Genomic DNA, 20,464 nt, shown 5'->3' on the forward strand with positions numbered 1-20,464 from the left:
TTCTACATAAATTCACAACTTTGTCACCTCCATCTTGGTTAGATACTCTTTCATTCCCTTACCCTCTGAAAAAAATGATTTAACAAATTTACAATGAACTTGTAGAGAGGGACGCACCTCCTAAACCTTCCTTCATACTTGCTTGGGAAAGAGAATTATCAATAACCTGGTCTAAAGAAGAGATCACCATTATCCTCCAAAATTCTCATGGCTTTTCACGATGTGTGAAGGTTCAGGAAAATTCATTTCAATTACTGACCAGGTGTTATCGTACACCAGTTTTTCTGCATAAAATAAACCCGCTGTTGGATGATCGTTGCTGGTGATGCTTGGGAGAGAAGGGCTCATATCTCCACATATGGTGGGATTGTCCTTTAATCAAGCCTTTTTGGCTAGATATTAAATAGTACACGCCAAATAAATGGGTGGAATGCACTCCACTCCCCAGCAGTGATATTACTTTGGGCTCCATCTGACTCTTTTAAACCCTCCAGTAAAAATCTTTCCACCCACTTACTGACAGCAGCCAAACTTTTGATCCCTTTCAAATGGAGATCCATTTCTCCTCCAACCTATAGAGAATGGGTAGACCACATTTCTAGTTTGGAGGAATTAGCTAGTTGGGCAGATAGAAGACAAGATGTGTTCGCTGCCACCTGGTCAGTCTGCAGGGAACATAGAGGCTCCTTGTGTTGATTGTGGACTGTGTTAACAGTGGATTGCTAACTATTTCATTTGTATTATGAATTCCCAAAGGATTTTCACCCCTCATCCCCCCTCCCTTAACCTTTATTCCCCTCACCTAACGGGTAATAGGTGATTCATCGATTTCTGGAACGGTGTGTATATAGTTCTTTGTTTTCTGTTGTAATATTCGCTCCTTGACTGCCTTCATGATAAGATTCCATGTGTAGTGACTGTACTATTTAACGCATAACATACATATATGCCTTTCATGCTTGTATTTGCTATTCTACACCAATGGCCTATTTTATTTTGAATGTTAAAAATATTCAATAAAAGGAGAATTTTAAATTAAGGCATATGAGGAAACTGACTCCCACTCCTTTACAAAGTGTGAAAGCACAAAGTTTAGCTTCGTTTCAGATTGGTAGAGGTGTTGTGATTGAACAAAATCCTTTACATTTCCCATCCTTTTTGGTTGTTCCATCTGCCAAATTTAGCCTTGGAGTTACAAAAGGAAAAAGAGGATTTTGAATTAGGTCCAAAATTCTTCTTAAAAATTAATTTTCGGCAAAATATTTTTAGCAACTGTTGCCTTACCTAAAATATTTTCCAGATCTGACCCAAACAAAAATTTACCATGAAAAGGGATACCCCAACAGGTTAACCTTAGAAGACAGCCCCCCCCCCCAAGCAAGATTTCAGTCAGAATGCTCTTCTAACAGTATTAGCAAGGACTGCAGTTCTAGGTCAAAATTCTCACTTATTATGCTGAAGCAGTAGAGCTAAAAATCTACTGCTTTCTATTACAAAGAAAAGGATATTATTACGTTATCTTCTGAAGAGCTTTCATGGAGATAAGATTCTGTGATAAACAAATTTTAAAGATTTTGCCGTTGAGGTAGTGGCAACATTTGGTTTAAACAAGGCCGCAGTTGAGTTCCAAGATCTGTTGAGGGAATCATTTTGTTGATGGAATCTTCAAGTGATCCTATTTCCGCAAAAGCTGGTGCCCCTTCGAAGATATTTTAGCAAGTGGAACATGCACTTTAGATCACGAATCCCTGTCCTGAAAGGGAAACCTACTTTAAAGAGTTTTAGAAATAAAGACTTTTATTCAGTTTTGCTTAAACTATTGGCATTCTTATCCCCCGGAAAAACTCCTTTTCTGGCTTCAAAACTGCTAACCGTTCAAAACTTTTAGGCAGATTTTGGGTAGATTTACACTATACTTTCCTGACAGTTTCTGGTGTAAATCATAACAAATTTGTTAGGCCGAGACAGGCCACGCACCCCGTCACGAAGCATCGCCCTGTTTTGAAAAAAAAGTGGTGGAAACTTTGAGACTACTATGAGCCTTTATTTGTTTCCGCTGACACAAACAAAAACTTTTTATAGATTGGGTCTTCGGGAGAAGCTTCATTCTCAAGTGCAAAATATTTTTATATTAAGAGATAAGTACCTCTGAAGAAGAATCAGAAAATGAACTAACCCCCTCTTTTTTTTTTTTTTACATATGACTAGAGATAGTGGGTGAAGATATAGATGGTTTAATTTCCTCCATTACAGATCTAATCTCCTGCCTAATACATACCCTTATTTCATAAAAAGGGAAGGAAATTCTTTTCACACTTCCACAGTACATTTTTTACACAGATGCTTTTTCATATTTTGTACCACAAATTTCGTGAATTTACGTGATCCCCATCTTCATCACGAACAACAAGGCCCTGTTCACACAACTGAATTTTTGCGGAGGATTACGCTGCAAAATTCACCTTCCATTAATTTCAATGTGAGTCAGACGCTTCTTTTTCAACAGCAGGTTCCGCCCAAACCTCCCATTGATGTAAATGGGAGGAGGAATCTTCTGGTCGACAGCAGGAATAATTCCACGGCAGATTTTGTGCTTTACCCGCCACAAACAAAAATCCACCGTGTGAACTAACCCTAAGACAAACTGATAGAGTACAAAAAGGGAGGTATACAAGCCATCATATAAGCACAAAAATGTACTATAAGATCATACGGTATATTACTAACATGGCAGGGTTAAGGCCTCGTGCACACTTACATCACCGTTTTCACGGCCGCTTTTGACAGGTCCGTGAACCCGTTTTAGCGGCGGTGTGATTTCCATGTGCACTCCGTGTTTCCGTGCGCCGAGCATGGTGCTGAAAGCTTTAATGGGCTGCACTGATCGGCGGTCAAAGTGGATGCAACAGCTAGGGTATGTTCACACGGCGGGGGTCCGTAACGGCTGAAATTACGGGGATGTTTCAGCCTGAAAACATCCCCGTAATTTCAGCCGTACCGCCATGTGCAGGCGCTTGAACGCCGCGTCAATTACGGCCGTAATTAGCGCTGCTATTCATTGGAGTCAATGAATAGCGGCTCCAATTACGGCCAAAGAAGTGACAGGTCACTTCTTTGACGCGGGCGTCTATTTACGCGCCGTCTTTTGACAGCGGCGCGTAAATATACGCCTCGTGTGAACAGACAAACGTCTGCCCATTGCTTTCAATGGGCAGATGTTTGTCAGCGCTATTGAGGCGCTATTTTCGGGCGTAATTCGGGGCAAAAACGCCCGATTTACGTCCGTAAATAGGCCGTGTGAACATACCCCAAGAGTTCACGGACATCACCCACCAGAGCCGGCTTCCTGTCCAAAAGGGACCTGCTGTGTGTCAAGATGCCGCAATATACCTTGAAGATTTTGAGTACTGCACTTGCAGTAACAAGCAGCGGATGCTGGGTACCAGCTTCTCCACCACACAGTGTGCAATCCCAATTGACTGGGCCTATTCATCTAAGGTAAGCCCAGCACAGTGGCACCTGCTGCTTATCTCAGCATTTTGTAGCTGCTGTATTGCTCTACTTCCCTGCGTGGAATGGACAGGAAGACACTGGTAGCAGTGATGGAGGAGGGCGCGTTGACATTCTTACTTTCTATCCGCCCCCGTCAACATTGGGAGATGGATAATTTTCCCGGTCTGGTACTGTTGTGGTAGTGAAGAGGAAAAATGTGCATTTAAAAAACCAACAGCGTGAACTATGTCTAATATACATCAACAGCTACCTAAGGAGCGATTGTGATTTTTTATTTTTTATTTCTGTATTGATAGCTAGGCTTTATTGCACTCTATATTTTTTTTTTCTAAAATGCTTAATCAATGTATAAATGGTTATGGAACTCTTTCTTCTCAATTGTTCAAAATGTCAGCTTGCTATCCGTTCAGCCTGGTACAGGAGGGGGGGGGGGGGGGGGGTCAAAAATAAGTGCTGTTGTAGTTAAGGCTTCGTTCACTTCTGCATCAGGACTCCGTTCATGGGGAACAAATGAACAAAATCCAAACGGAATTGGTTTGCATCACCACTGTTTCAAAAGGTGACGGATCCGGTGCAAATGTTTTCCCTTTGTCACTGTTGTGTAAGGATTCCGTTGTCTTGACAGAATAGCACAGTCGACTTTGGTATTTATTCCATCAAAACAACAGAAGACTAAGGCTGGGTTCACACAACCTATTTTCAGAGGTAATGGAGGCGTTTTACGCCTCGAATTAAGTCTGAAAACACACCTCCAATACATCGGCAAACATCTGCCCAATACTTTCAATGGGCTTTGCGATGTACTGTGCCGACAACTTGTCATTTTACGCGTCGCTGTCAAAAGACAGCGCGTAAAATAACAGCCTCGTCAAAGAAGTGCAGGACACTTCTTGGGACGTAATTGGAGCCGTTTTCCATTAACTTCAATGAAGTACAGCTCCAAATTACGTCCGTAAAAGACACGGCGAAAAATGCCAGTACATGAATTTACGTCAGAAATTCAGGAGCGGTTTTCTCCTGAAAACAGCTCCGTAATTTCAGACATAAATGCAGTTTTTGTGTGCACATACCCTTAGGGTATGTTCACACGGGCTATTTTCAGCAATTTTTCAGGCCGTAAACGCGCCGAAAAACTTCTGAAAAATCGGAAGCAAAACTACTACAAACATCTGCCCATTGATTTTAATGGGAAATACGGCGTTCTGTTCCGACGGGGCGGTTTTTTACACCTCATTTTACAAAGATGGGCGCGTAAAAAGACGCCCTGTAAAAAGAATTGCATGTCACTTTTTGATTGACTCTATAGAAAAACGCTAGTTTGACTAAAAAACAGCTGAAAATCAGAAGCGGTTTTCCCTTGAAACCAGCTCCGTATATTCAGCCGTATTTTGATAACCGTGTGAACATACCCTGAGACAACGGTGACACACAAACCATTTGCACCGGATCCATCACCATTGAAATCAATGGTGATGCAGGTTTCAGTTTGGATTCTGTTCATGGGTTCCCTTGACTGAAAGTTCTGACGGCACCCATTAACGGAGTCCCGACGCAGATGTGAACGAAGCCTAAGCGCTCAGTGTATCCCTTACAAAAGGGTAAACCAGTAAACAAACCTTTTTCGGAAATACCTATAAAAAGAGTACTGCACAAGACTAAAGATCAATAAACAAATAATGAAAACAAAAAAACTCAAAACTTTAGAAAACCATGCAGGGGCTGCAAAAAGACACACATATAGATAGTCTTTCTGCAGTGCACAACAGTACAGAGAGCCCAACACCCCTGCACCTCAAGACTCTTAGCTGAAGCTGGGAATACAATTGTAAAAAAACTAAGTGAGCCAGTGAGTATTTTATTCTAAAACTACATGTGCAGCCAGCTTTAGTTCTTAGTATAATGGAATGTCTAGAAATGTATTATTCTATAGAACCCCTTAAAATCAGTGTAATCCCCAGAAGTTAAGCATAGACAAAAATACCAAATCACAAAAGTATGATAAAAGTACTCCTGACTTGTTAATCTTACAAAGCAAAGTATAAATTAAAATATTTCAATTTGAGCAATATATCCCTTACGGACAAACAAAAACTTCACATACAAACTGAAATTTCATCAAAAACAAAACGTGAGGTTCACAACCCAGCAACTTGTTTTGTACCATCACTCTGAGGCACAATGGTATCCAACTGATGTCGATTTCCAGTCTTAACAAGCCATTCATTGAATTTTTGTTCAACAAGTGCCTGGAAATGCATTCGCTGCTCCCTGTAAATAGAAAGGCAAACAAGAGAACAAAAACAGTCAGAGCACTTTTTAAAGTGTAATATTATAAAAGGTTTAAATGCTGTGTAACACCTCTGCACAGAATTTTTTCTTTAGGAAGCAAATTAAGGCCTCATGCACACGACCGTAGCCATGTGCACGGCCGTGATTTTCGGGTCGGTCGGCTGCGGACTGTCAGCCGCGAGCCGCCCGCAAATCACGGGACATGCACATGGCCGCGGCCATTATTTTCAATGAGCCTGGACCGCAGAACACGGCCATAATAAGACAGGTCCGTTCTTTCTGCGGTCCAGGCTCCCGGGCCATGCATGGACCGTAAAAACTACGGTCGTGTGCATGGCCCCATAGAAATGAATGGGGCCACAATTCTCCCGTGGATTTTCGGGGGAATTGCCGCTGCAAAAGCACGTTCGTGTGCATGGGGCCTAAGGCTCAATAACCAATAACCTAAGGCACCATGCACACGAACGTGCTTTTGCGGCCGCAATTGAAAATAATGGCCGCGGCCATGTCCCGTGATTTGCGGACGGCTCGCGTCTGACAGTCCGCAGCCGGCCGACCCGAAAATCACGGCCATGCAAATGGGTACGGTCGTGTGCATGAGGCCTAATACTAATCGCAAAATTAAGCAACTTTCTAAATAGTCTCCATTAAGAATCTACCATTTTGCTGCTGTATAGTCTAAGGCCCCATGCACACGACCATGCCCGCAATCACGGCCCGCGATTGCAGGCACGGCCGGCCGCTGACAGCCGCATTTTCGGGCCGTGCTCCCATACAAAGTATGGGAGCACGGCCCGCAAAATGCGAAAGAACGGACATGTTCCATAATTCCCGGAACATTTCCACGGCACTGACACCCTTCCGTAGTGCTACGGAAAGGTGTCAGTGTTCAATGAAAAAGTGAATGGCTCCGTTTTTGCGGACCGCGATTGCGGTCCGCAAAAATTGAGGTTTTTTACGGTCGTGTGCATGGGGCCTAAGTCCTTTACATAGCTGGCTGTGCTGCTGACTGACATAGATCCAACAGAACATTGCTCTTGGCTGTGTCGGCTCTCTGCTTTCCCCTACCTGCTGGTGTATCAAACACTGATGGAAGGGAAAGCAAAGAGGTTGCACGCGGCAGATAAGAGTGTGGAGAGAGAGAGGCAAGAAACAAAGTATTCAGGGAAGGCAGGTTACAGGCTGAACTGTATCAGAGTGAAGATAGGGAGGAAAGAGCTACCACATTCAGCTGTATACAATGGGGCACATGTAAAAACAAATACAAATCTCAGTGATAAGTTTTCCTGGGTCATTTAAAATGGTATAAATCTTCCTGGACAATAACCAAATTATCAGAGTTGCTGCACAAATGAAAGTAAAATTTCAGTATTTGTCACACAAATTATACTAAACTAATGAAATGTCCCATCTGACACTTTTTTTTTTTTTACACCGGGTTCAACCAAATGTAGGCTGCTCACCGGTTTTTTTCTTTTTCTAGGTACTGTGTGGCAAGTAGACTATTGAATCCCTTGTTATCCTGTCTAGACCTACACGTTTATCATGGAATTAAAAGCAAAAAACAAAACGGATTGTCCTGGCGCAGGCCAAATGAGGATTCCTCTGTCTCCTGGTTGCATCAATAACAAAAGTAAAGTAAAAACGATGTGGTCCAAGGAATTTATTTGTATAGTTCAAATAAAGCGTTTTGAGGCCGAATCGACCACTTCATCAGGTAGAATACAATTGATACATTAGTATAGACAGCATGCTTTATATGTGTGGCTAGGGCTGAAAATGATCAGGTCACAGTAATTGTGGCCGATAATACATAGATGAACCGTTAACAGAGCATTATCATACAACTTTAGATTGTTAAAATCAGTGGTTTATAATATTTAGTACAAGTGTATAAGGGTATGTTCACACGCTTAACAAAAACCGTCTGATATTTATCTCCCAGATAATAGAAATACGTGGTACTCAACCTAACCAGTATGGCCAGTATGACTTTTTTAATCTTATAACTTGTTGCATCTTAAGTTCATTGTTATACATTTGTACTAAATATTATAAAAACCACCGATTTTAACAATATAAAGTTGTAAGTTAACGCTCCATCTATGTATTATCGGCCACAATGACTGACCTTCAACCCCTACTCGGCAGTTTCTGATCATTTTAAGCCCTAGCCACATATATAAAGCATGCTGTCTATACTAATGTATCACTTGTATTTTACCTGATGAAGAGGCCGATTCAGCCTCGAAACGCTTTGTTTGAGCTATATAAATTCCTTGGACATCATTTTTACTTTACTTTTGTTATTGTTCCAACCTGGAGACAGAGGAATCATCATTTGGCCTGCGCCAAGACAAACAATCCATTTTTTTCTTTTTTTTTGCTTTTAATTCCATTACAAGTCTGGACCGACAAGGTCCTGTTCCGGAACCTAGGCAGCGACCAATTTAACCCTTCACCCACTGGGGTAAAGCAGACCACGCATTTTTGGACGTTACCAGTTCAGCATAATTAACCATGGGTTTTCCCATATCGATCCTCTAAACTGGTTCATGCACTATGTGCTGTGTATTTTTTTCTTATATTTTGTTATAGCTACACGGTTATCATGGCAGTCAATTAAAAAAAAAAAATCAAGCCCCCCCCCCATCCTTCACAGGTCTTTGCCTCTCATCGTACTTTAGCAACAGCCACCTGATTTTCCCTAACCCCTTAAAGACCAAGCCAGATTTTTTTAAATCTGGGATGTGTGAACATTTTGCGAAACAACTTTGTAATGTGTATCCAAGCGATTCTAACAGTTTTTTAGTGACATATTGTGCTATATTTATGTGTTTTTTTAAAGTAACAAAAATTCTGAGAGCCATAAGTTTTATTTTCGTGGATTGAGCGGTGTGTAGGCTTATTTTTTTGCAGAACGAGCTGTCGTTTAATTTTTGATCATTTACTACATTTTTTTTTACGAGCTAAGGTGACCAAAAAACAGTGACTGTTTAAGTTCTGTTTTTTACTGCATTCACCGTGCGAGTTAAATAATGGTATAAAGTAATAGAAAAATGGGATAAGGTTGTTTTTTTTTAGCACATATGTATGTATGTATGTATGTATATATCACAAAGTAGAGAAGTAGAGCAGCACTTACAGGCTCCTAGCCTTAATAATACTTCATAGGGTGCAAGCCTTAGGAGCCCGATCCCACATATGTAGAAAGCAAAGGAAGGCAGCACTCCACAGCAAAGGTTTCAAATGAAAAATAGCATTTTTATTTATTCACCCATTATCAGTGCAACATTTCAGCCCCAGCATGGGCCTTTCTCAAGCATGAAACCTCTTGCTGTGGAGTGCTGCCTTCCTTTGTGTGTAATATACATACATACACACACACACACACACATTTTATTTATTTTTCCCCCACGACTAAATGATTTTATTAAACTTTATTTTTTTTACACCATTAGTCCCCCTAGTATTGCAATATATAGTCATTTTCACAGGCTCCTGTTAAGCCGTGCTAGAGGCACGGCTTAACAGAGGCAAACAAAAGGCAGCCCCTGGGGGCCTAGATTAGGCCCCTGGGCTGTCATGACAACCACCAGTGCCCCCCGATCTCAGTGTGGGGGCGCCGATCAGATGTTGGAGGGAGACGCCCCCTCTTTTAAACGCTTCAGATGCTGCGGTCACGATTGACCAGCATCTAAGGGGTTAAACTACCAGGAACAGCGCGATCGCTGTTCCCGGACATTATTCTGGGCTGTTAGCTGTAAAAAACAGCTGACACCCGCAGGGTATGGAGGGCGCTCAGCCCGTGCGCACCCTCCATACTTCCCTATGACACGTATCACGTACGTGATAATGCTTTAAGGGGTTAAAGGTTATGTAAACCTTTAAATGGAATTTTTTTTTGTTTAAATAAAAAAGGTGTATCAGTTTTTTTGTGTAACCTTCTAAATACTTTTTATTAAAAATTCGTAACTTTTTTTTTTCCAGATATAGCTGCTCTATATTCTCATTGAATGTCCGCGGGACTGACTGATTCAGTGAATAGCGCTACACGGAGGACCCACCGACATTGAACTCTTCAGGTCCGCGGGACTAATTATGGCAAATTTATCTTTTAATAAAAAAGTGTTTACAGAGTTACACAAAAAACACACTGATACATCCTTTAGGAGAGAAAAAAAAAAATTACAAAAAATGTTGCCTTTCAAAGATTTACATAGTTTCTATTGCCTTCCTGATTGGCCATTGTATTTTGACTGTGGGCAGTGCATGTCTCGAGTCTACAGCGATGTCTTTTGACATCTCTGTAGAAAAGGCTTATGAGCGCTACAGTGAATGCTCATGCTCTAAGCAGGAGCGGTTACTAAACAGCTCCTGTACTTCGATCCAAGCCGTATTCAAGAGGCTGCTCTGAGAAACCTCCGATTCTATCCGTTTAACCTTTTAATCCCTGCAGTTCGTGACAGAGATATGAACAAAGGGCATTTCCTGGTGACGCAATCAGAGACTTGGGAACTCTCTGCAGTCAGTTTTGGGGGACCTATAAAGGCTGCTAGGGCGGTCTGTTCTGTAAGCCAGCTGTTATGAAACACCCAAAAAACTAAAATATGCTCACCAAGACTAAAAAATAAATTTAGTATAAAATATATTTTATTGCCTATACATTACATGAATCCCCCCCACAAAAAAATATATATTAGGCATCTACACGACCGTAATAACCTGTTAAATATATTCTACAGGTTATTTAGAGTGTTTACTGTTCCGTTCACATTTCAAAGCAAAAAAAAATAAAAATAAAAAAATCGCTGTTTTCTATATTATAATAAGTACAATTTCTCCTGCATAAAACAAGGCCTCATACAGCTATGTTAATGAAAAATAAAGTTATGGCTGCTGTAAGGCAGAGGCAAAAATGACAAAATGTATTTAGCAGTCATTAAAGGGTTAAAGCAGTTATCCGGGTTTAGAATTTTTATTCCTAATGGCTGTTAATTCCTGTCATTTTCAAAAGCAGCAATACTCTCCTATCCTTCCCCCTGATGAGTCAAGCATGGATGCTCCGCCAGTACTCCCGATGATTGGCTGCAGTGGTCACATGCTGCCTGCATGCCAACAATCACCGGGCGTGCCATCAAAGCATCAGCGCTGGATCACCAGCGGAAAAGATAGGAGAGTACTGCTTCTTTTGTGAATTCATGTCATTTTCAGTCTTCAGGTACAATTTTCAGAACCTGGATAACCCCTTTAAATACTTTGTGCTAGCGAGCTTTTCCTTTTTTCCCCTCTCCTTTTTCATTTCTTCACCATCTCCTACACTCTGAGTGCATGTGGATATTTGCCATGTGTTCTCATGAAGTTTACTTTCTCTGTATCCTTCTTATTAGATTACCATTGCCCTCTTTCCCAAAAAGTTATGTTATGAAAATACATTGCTATTATATCTGGGCATGTAGGGCCTTATTAGCATTACCACAAAAACCACACACCTCTGTAGAGAACACACATACCTGGTCAATTTAGCTTCCTTGACAGCTTTTTGCCACATCTGTACTTTTTGTTGTCTTTGATCCATTGATTTCTGATACACAGGTGGAAGACCTCCTGGAATCTCAGTTGTGTCCCCTTCCATTTCAAATGGAATAACAAATGGATAAAATTCCCGAGGTGACATGAGCTTCCACACTTGGTTGTCATTCTCTGTAGATAGCAGTTGTGGTCTGTCCCAATAATTAGGCAAAGTGGCTAAACCAGTCTGTCCCATGTGATCTTCTAACATTGAATAATGAGTGTGAAATGGGGCAAATACTACACATTGATTGCCAGAGAACAAAAGGGGCCTTGTAGGAGTAAGTATATGGAAAGTACAGTTTGTCGTGGACAAAAGTGACAGACGCTGACAAGCACTAATGACTGTTACATGGTCGCACATTTGAACATGAAGAACAGTTTGCACTGGTCCCAGGATAATTGTGCTATGTCTACATTTTTCAATGGTGACACACCTAGGAATAAAAGATTGGTGAGCGATTAACTTGCTTATAACAGACCTAGAAAGTACATAACTGCATATATTCTCAGGCACAATTACACTGGCAGTTTTAGCAATTATGTACTATGTTTTATATACTTTTGACTTTTTGAAAGAAAAAAAATAATAAATAAAAAAAAAAAAAAAAAAAGGAAGGGGGTCTGGTCAGCATTGGTAAAACATAAAAAAACCTGTTAGCCAAACCATCGTCATGCAGACAACCATTTCCACCAACTCTCCCATAAACATCGTGGGCTCATCACACAAATGTGGGCGCAACAAAAGTACCATTTGCTAGAAAAAATAGGAGGCCAGGGTGTGGTAACGTTTATTGTAAACACAACAGCTGACTGTACCCAGCTAGAACAAATCTATAGGTTCTCTAGTCGAGCAATATGTGGGCTTATATACTAGGCCTTCTGAATGAATTAGAATATCATCAAAAAGTTTATTTATTTCAGTAATTCAATTCAAAAAGTGAAACTCATAAATTCGTTACACACAGAGTGATTTATTTCCAGCATTTTTTTTCTTTTAATGTTAATGATTATGGCTAACAATTAATGAAAACCCAAAATTTTGTGTCTCAGAAAATTAGAATATTGGGAAAAAGTTGAAGATTGTAGACTCATGGTGTCCATCTAATCAGGTAAACACAACACCTGCAAAGGTTTCCTAAGCCTTTAAAAGGACTGGTCTGTTGCTCAGTGGTCCCAAGTCCTGTTTTCAGATGAAAGTAAATTTTGCATTTGATTTGGAAATCCAGGTCCCAGAGTCTGGAGGAAGGATGAAGAGGCATCAATCCAAGTTGCTTGCAGTCCAGTGTGAAGTTTCCACAGTCAGTGATGGTTTGGGGGGCCATGTCATCTGCTGATATTGGTCCACTGTGTTATATCAAGTCCAGAGTCAGTGCAGCCGTCTACCAGGACATTTTAGAGCACTTTGTGCTTCCCTCTGCTGACAAGCTTTATGGAGATGCTGATTTCATTTTCCAGCAGGACTTGGCACCTGCCCACACTGCCAAAAGTACCAATACCTGGTATAATAACCACAGTATCACTGCGCTTGATTGTCCAGCAAAATCGCCTGACCTAAACCCCATAGAGAATCTATGGGGTATTGTCAAGAGGAAGACGAGACACCAGACCCAACAATGCAGACGAGCTGAAGGCCACTATCAAAGCAACCTGGGCTTCCATAACACCTCAGCAGTGCCACGGGCTGATCACCTCCATGCCACGCCGCATTGTGCAGTAATTCATGCAAAAGGAGCCCCGACCAAGTATTGAGCGCATATACTGTACATACTTTTCAGTATGCCAACATTCACGGTATTAAAAATCAGTTTTGAAATTGAAATTACTACATAAAATTTTGGGTTCTCATGAACTGTTTGCCATAATCATTAAAAAGAAAAATAATGCTGGAAACAGATCAGTGTGTGTAATGAATTTTTATAATACATGACTTTCACTCTTTGAATTGAATTACTGAAATAAATTAACTTTTTGATGATACTCTAATTCATTGAGAAGGACTAGTATGTCTTATGCAAGGAGATAGATCGCTGCATGCAAAACAGCTGAATAAAGGGAAAAAAAAAATGCATAAATTCAGTAGAAAGTGTATATAGGAGTTATCTACAAATAGAGAAGACTAAAGACCAATGGTTATCGCAGAATATAGCTAAAAAGTTCTTCACAGAAATGTTAAATATCACATATTTACAAGATGGTTGGGGTCGGTCTCTGGAAGCCCCACTGCTCTGGCCGTTCCTTCCCTCTGCACCCCCCCCCTTTCCCCACAGTGAGGTGCAGCTTGAATGGAGCGGTGGTAGAGAATGTGCTGCTCCATTCAATGTCTAGGAGAGTAACGGAAAAGGTTGAGTGCTGTACTCCGCTGTTTCTGTCATTCCCATAGACTCTGAATGGAGCGGCAGCACGCATGCTCAACCGCCGCTCCATTCGATGTTCTTACTGCAATCGAGCAGTGAGGAGGAACCGGAGGTTTGGGACCCTGTGCTCGCGATTGGTGGGGATCCCAACAATAGAGCCACCAGAGATCACAGAGAATTCTCACCTTTTCTATGGATTGGTGATAATTGTTGATTCTGGGAATACCCCTTTAAAAAAAATGTCTGATGGGTGGAAAACCAATTATCTTTAAAGAGGCTCTGTCACCAGATTTTGCAACCCCTATCTGCTATTGCAGCAGATCAGCGCTGCAATGTAGATTACAGTAACGTTTTTATTTTTTAAAAACGAGCATTTTTGGCCAAGTTATGACCATTTTTGTAGTTATGCAAATGAGGCTTGCAAAAGTACAACTGGGCGTGTATTATGTGCGTACATCGGGGCGTGTTGACTACTTTTACTAGCTGGGCGTTCTGACGAGAAGTATCATCCACTTCTCTTCACAACGCCCAGCTTCTGGCAGTGCAGATCTGTGACGTCACTCACAGGTCCTGCATCGTGTCAGACGAGCGAGGACACATCGGCACCAGAGGCTACAGTTGATTCTGCATCAGCATTTGCAGGTAAGTAGCTACATCGACTTACCTGCAAACGCCGATGCTGCTGCAGAATCATCTGTAGCCTCTGGTGCCGATGTGTCCTCGCTCGTCTGACACGATGCAGGACCTGTGAGTGACGACACAGCGTGATCTCTGGAGAACACGGCTGTGTCTGCACTGCCAGAAGCTGGGCGTTCTGAAGAGAAGTGGATGATACTTCTCATCAGAACGCCCAGCTAGTAAAAGTAGTAAACACGCCCCGATGTACACACATAATACACGCCCAGTTGTACTTTTAGGGTGTGTGCACACACACTAATTACGTCCGTAATTGACGGACGTATTTCGGCCGCAAGTCCCGGACCGAACACAGTGCAGGTAGCCGGGCTCCTAGCGTCATACTTATGTACGACTCTAGGAGTCCCTGCCTTCCCGTGGAACTACTGTCCCGTACTGAAAACATGTTTACAGTACGGGACAGTTGTCCTGCAGCGAGGCAGGGACTCCTAGCATCGTACATAAGTATGATGCTAGGAGCCCGGCTCCCTGCAGTGTGTTCGGTCCGGTACTTGCGGCCGAAATACGTCCGTCAATTACGGACGTAATTAGTGTGTGCACATACCCTTACTTTTCAACACACCCAGTTGTACTTTTGCAAGCCTCATTTGCATAACTACAAAAATGGTCATAACTTGGCCAAAAATGCTCGTTTTTTAAAAATAAAAATGTTACTGTAATCTACATTGCAGCGCCGATCTGCTGCAATAGCAGATAGGGGTTGCAAAATCTGGTGACAGAGCCTCTTTAAACTTATGGATAAGTCATAAAATATTAACATCAGGGGAATCCCTTTAATCGTAAAATATTTCACCTCCTTATAGGCTAAACTATTTTTAATCTAGAAATAATCAGAAGTCTAAAAGAGAAAAGTATGCGCTTACCTTAATGGAGATAGTAGATAAATAAAAGACTCATTGCAGTGAGTGATTTTAATATGTGCTCCCACCAAAGTTTCGGAACTTTTGGCCAATGTTTGTCTGTGTATATAACTCATGAGAACCATATGATTACCCCGTGGTACTTTATAAATATTGCAAACAATTTTTGCTTTTCTGTTTGAGCCGTCAACTGTACATAAAAAAAATAAAAAGTGGAATCATAAGAACAAAAGTATATGATTTAGAATACATTTTTACATATTTGTTTCTACAAATTACAGTTGTCCTTCTGCTTGAAGGCCTTTAAACACCTTAATGCTGCACATATTTTTTCTAATTAATGACCAGACAATTTTCAGCAATTTTCCACTGGTGCTGGTTAAATAATCCATTTTTTAACATTACTTAGTTTCCTGTAACTGGAGCTGCACACTAATGCAACAGTTCCCACAATCAGGGCTGTATTGAACACTGATATGCACAGATCAAGAAGTCAGAAACGCTATAAGGCCCTGTTCACAGAGGTTTTTTTGCCGCAGAAAAAAACGTCTGAAATTGCCTCCCATTGTTTTTAATGGGAGGTGGAGGCGCTTTTTTCGCCGTTCGCGGGAAAAAACGACATCCCTTATCTTGAGGCGTTCACCTCAAATACTCCATTGAAATCAATGGGAGACGGAAGAAACGCCACGAACCTCCGACGCTTTTGACAGATTTTATGTTAAAAACGCTGGCCGTTTTTACCTTTGCCTGTTGAAGAAATAGGCAAAACAAAAAAAAAAAACAACATCAAAAACTGCATAAAAAAAAACCCCCTGATTTTTCAAGGCAGAATTTTCTGCCTCCAAAAAACGGTGTGAACATAGCTTAAGAGTAAACTCACACGTACCCGATTGGAGGAGGAAATTTTCTTTGCAAACCCAGAGGAAGTCGCAGGAAAACCCACACCAAATCGTGCTGATTTTGGTGCAGATATGCCTGCATATTTGCTGCTGCGGTTTGGCAAACATACATAAAAGCTGTATACAGAACTTTCCAATCTACCGTTTCCCTGGTAATGCAAGCCTTTTCCGCTCTATCCTGGCCTCTAGCGATGATCATGATTGGCTGCAGTTGGCACTGCTGATTCAAAAGTAATGGCATGAATTGGCATATAAATGAGGGACTTAAAGAGACTGTCCCTTCTGGAAACCCCCCTAAACTACAGTAATTTGTAAATCGCTTAAGAGAAGCGGTTTGCAGATAAAAATGGCAGATTCAGAATCCGTGTCTTTTAAGCTATTTACAGATTACTGTAGTTTAGGGGGGCTCGGAGGTGACGGATTCCCTTCAAACTTCTTCCTGCTAAATCCACTTTTGGATAAGCTAAAAAAAAAAAAAAAAAACCTACAGTGGTGTTTATCCAAAAAAGGCTCTGTGTGTAAACACCCTAAAAATAATTTCTGCATCAATGAGCACTGTATAAAATAGGCGGTACGATTTAAGAATTAGGCTCAGCTGTCTCTCCGATTTCAGTGAAAAATTATTATAGTGCAAAAGTCTGCACTATATTAGTTTTTCTAAAACCACTTGTATTATATCTTGCTTCTAGTGGCAGCACGGAGGGTGTAAAGTCCGTCCTGCTAGCCTCCATGGCTCTCGTATCCAGAATGCAATGTAATCCTATAACGCCTGCGGACGTTCTGGATACGGAAGCCATGGAGACTAGCAGGACACTGCCGGGGTTGGCAGTGGGCTGATCTTATTCAGAAGCCGGGACAGAGGAGGTCAGTGGTCTGGTGCAGGTGGCACGATTAAGTCACTGCATCGCACGACCTGCGCCAGGTTGTGGAGAACATAGAGAGGACCCGGATACTCGTTGCTAGAACTGTGTTTAGCGGAGTTTATGGGATTTTGTTCATTTTCTATTATTTGGAGCAAATTATTACACTGTACGCCCTCTAAAGGAGGCACTATTACTGTATTAGGGTACAAAGGGGGCACTATTACTGTATGTAGTCACAAAAGGGAGAAATTATAACTGTATGGGGAGTCTAAAGGGGGCGTTACTACTGTATGGGGGCACAAAGGGGCATAATTACTGAGGGAGCACTTTTACTGTGTCAAGCACCATGTCTACTGTAATGGTATTATACATAAACAGAAAGCACACAGGGGTGGGATTCATTTTTTTTAACTGGTTCTCTGTTTTGCTGACAAAGACACACACACCAGGGGGGTGTATCGCACCATGGTAAATTATGCTAATAATCAAGTAAAACACAATATTCCAAATACACCCTATATTAAAGTGTACTCTAAATAAAGAAATTCCCTGTTCAGAATGTTTAACTGGATTGCCACACTATGTATATAATTACATAAGCGTACATACCTACCTACAAACTATATTAAACTCACCCATTACGTATAGACCTATATTTGCACATTCAATATTCTAAGCGTGCTGAGCCCATTTAGTTAGGCTGTGCACTGAAAAGAGTGGAGGAGGACAGTGCGGCGTGTGCAGTAAGCCACGTCAAATCTCCCAGCTAATGCACAGATACGGCGCCAGAACCAAGCTCAGTACATAAATACAACACCAGTACCAAGCTCATTACACATATCCAGCATTAGAACAGAGCTCAGCGCATACATCCAGCATTAGAACAGAGCTCAGCGCATACATCCAGCATTAGAACAGAGCTCAGCGCATACATCCAGCATTAGAACAGAGCTCAGCGCATACATCCAGCATTAGAACAGAGCTCAGCGCATACATCCAGCATTAGAACAGAGCTCAGCGCATACATCCAGCATTAGAACAGAGCTCAGCGCATACATCCAGCATTAGAACAGAGCTCAGCGCATACATCCAGCATTAGAACAGAGCTCAGCGCATACATCCAGCATTAGAACAGAGCTCAGCGCATACATCCAGCATTAGAACAGAGCTCAGCGCATACATCCAGCATTAGATCAGAGCTCAGCGCATACATCCAGCATTAGATCAGAGCTCAGCGCATACATCCAGCATTAGATCAGAGCTCAGCGCATACATCCAGCATTAGAACAGAGCTCAGCGCATACATCCAGCATTAGAACAGAGCTCAGCGCATACATCCAGCATTAGAACAGAGCTCAGCGCATACATCCAGCATTAGATCAGAGCTCAGCGCATACATCCAGCATTAGAACAGAGCTCAGCGCATACATCCAGCATTAGAACAGAGCTCAGCGCATACATCCAGCATTAGATCAGAGCTCAGCGCATACATCCAGCATTAGAACAGAGCTCAGCGCATACATCCAGCATTAGAACAGAGCTCAGCGCATACATCCAGCATTAGAACAGAGCTCAGCGCATACATCCAGCATTAGAACAGAGCTCAGCGCATACATCCAGCATTAGAAAAGAGCTCAGCGCATACATCCAGCAATAGAACAGAGCTCAGCGCATACATCCAGCATTAGAACAGAGCTCAGCGCATACATCCAGCAATAGAACAGAGCTCATCGCATACATCCAGCATTAGAACAGAGCTCAGCGCATACATCCAGCATTAGAACAGAGCTCAGCGCATACATCCAGCATTAGAACAGAGCTCAGCGCATACATCCAGCATTAGAACACAGCTCAGCGCATACATCCAGCATTAGAACAGAGCTCAGCGCATACATCCAGCATTAGAACAGAGCTCAGCGCCAGTGGCGGATTAAGTAGACCATGGGCCCTGGGCTGTTACCCATAGTTGGGCCCCCCTTCTCCACCGCCGCCCTGTAACTATTGTTAACACTTCCTTTTTGTCCAGACATTAACAAATGGGTGTTACTACTCCCCTTGTCAAAAGGCTGTGTCCCCACATACTGACAGTCTCCAACCATCGCTGACAGTATCGCACCGTGTAGGGACACATTCTCCTGACAAGGGGAATAGTAACACTTATTTGTCTATCAGTCCTGGACTGCACAAAGACTTTGTGAAATACAAGGATTTCCTATAATAAACATGTCAGTAGAGATGACAGATTGTCTATAAATCTAGTGACTCACAGGTGACGACGTAGTTTTTTTCCTCTTCTCCATCCAGTCCAGACTTCATGACGACTTTTCCCGGCCATGACCCATTTCTGCAGAATTTGCCACTCAGATGTCTTTGGCTCCTCACTTTTCCAACATTTCCACACCTATAAACAAAGATAATATTATCATGGTGCCACACACTGTGCCCCTAAATATAATAGCACCCAACACTGCGCCCCTGAATAAAATAGTACAAACACTGTGCCCCTAAATATTATAGCACCATAGACTGTGCCCCTGAATATAATTGTGTCAAACACTGTAGATAGCACCACACACAGCCCCCTGTAAATAGCGCTACACAGTCCTCCCCCTCTGTAAATAGCGTCACATAGCCCTCCCCCTCTTGTATATAGTGCTACACAGCAATCCCCCTTAGATATAGTGATACACAGCGCTCCCTTCTATATAGTGCTATACAACAATCCCCCCTCGTATATAGTGCTACACAGCGTCTACCCCCTTGGACCTGCAGCTCTTGTAATTGCTCAGTATAATGTCCCCCGTAGCTGCCCCCACAGTATATTGTCACCCATAGCTGCCCCCACAGTATAATGCCCTTCATAGCTGCCTCTACACAGTATAATGCCCCCATAGCCGCGACACAGTATAATGCCCCCATAGCCGCGACACAGTATAATGCCCCCATAGCCGCGACACAGTATAATGCCCCCATAGCCGCGACACAGTATAATGCCCCCATAGCCGCGACACAGTATAATGCCTCCATAGCCGCGACACAGTATAATGCCTCCATAGCCGCGACACAGTATATTGCCTCCATAGCTGCGACACAGTATATTGCCCCCATAGCTGCGACACAGTATAATGCCCCCATAGCTGCGACACAGTATAATGCCCCCATAGCTGCGACACAGTATAATGCCCCCATAGCTGCGACACAGTATAATGCCCCCATAGCTGCGACACAGTATAATGCCCCCATAGCTGACACAGTATAATGCCCCATAGCTGCGACACAGTATAATGCCCCATAGCTGCGACACAGTATAATGCCCCATAGCTGCAACACAGTATAATGCCCCATAGCTGACACAGTATAATGCCCCCATAGCTGACACAGTATAATGCCCCCATAGCTGACACAGTATAATGCCC

At 42.2% G+C, this 20,464-nt stretch overlaps 1 protein-coding gene across 2 annotated transcripts in view; it reads right to left on the reverse strand.

The window, feature by feature from the left end:
* Window positions 1–3,774: 3,774 nt before the first annotated feature.
* TBCCD1 (TBCC domain containing 1) overlaps window positions 3,775–20,464 on the reverse strand; it is a 71,670-nt gene continuing 54,980 nt past the window's right edge. For both annotated transcript variants that reach the window (XM_075829957.1, XM_075829959.1), the window contains exons 4-6: window positions 15,290–15,476; window positions 11,316–11,810; window positions 3,775–5,781 (exon numbers count right to left, since the gene is read on the reverse strand). In XM_075829957.1, the coding sequence (XP_075686072.1) occupies window positions 5,649–5,781; window positions 11,316–11,810; window positions 15,290–15,476 (815 nt within the window). In that variant the 3' untranslated portion in view covers window positions 3,775–5,648. The remainder of the gene's footprint in view (window positions 5,782–11,315; window positions 11,811–15,289; window positions 15,477–20,464) is intronic.

The sequence above is a fragment of the Rhinoderma darwinii genome, chromosome 6, assembly GCF_050947455.1.
Source record: "Rhinoderma darwinii isolate aRhiDar2 chromosome 6, aRhiDar2.hap1, whole genome shotgun sequence".
In the NCBI taxonomy this organism is placed as follows: Eukaryota; Metazoa; Chordata; class Amphibia; order Anura; family Rhinodermatidae; genus Rhinoderma; species Rhinoderma darwinii.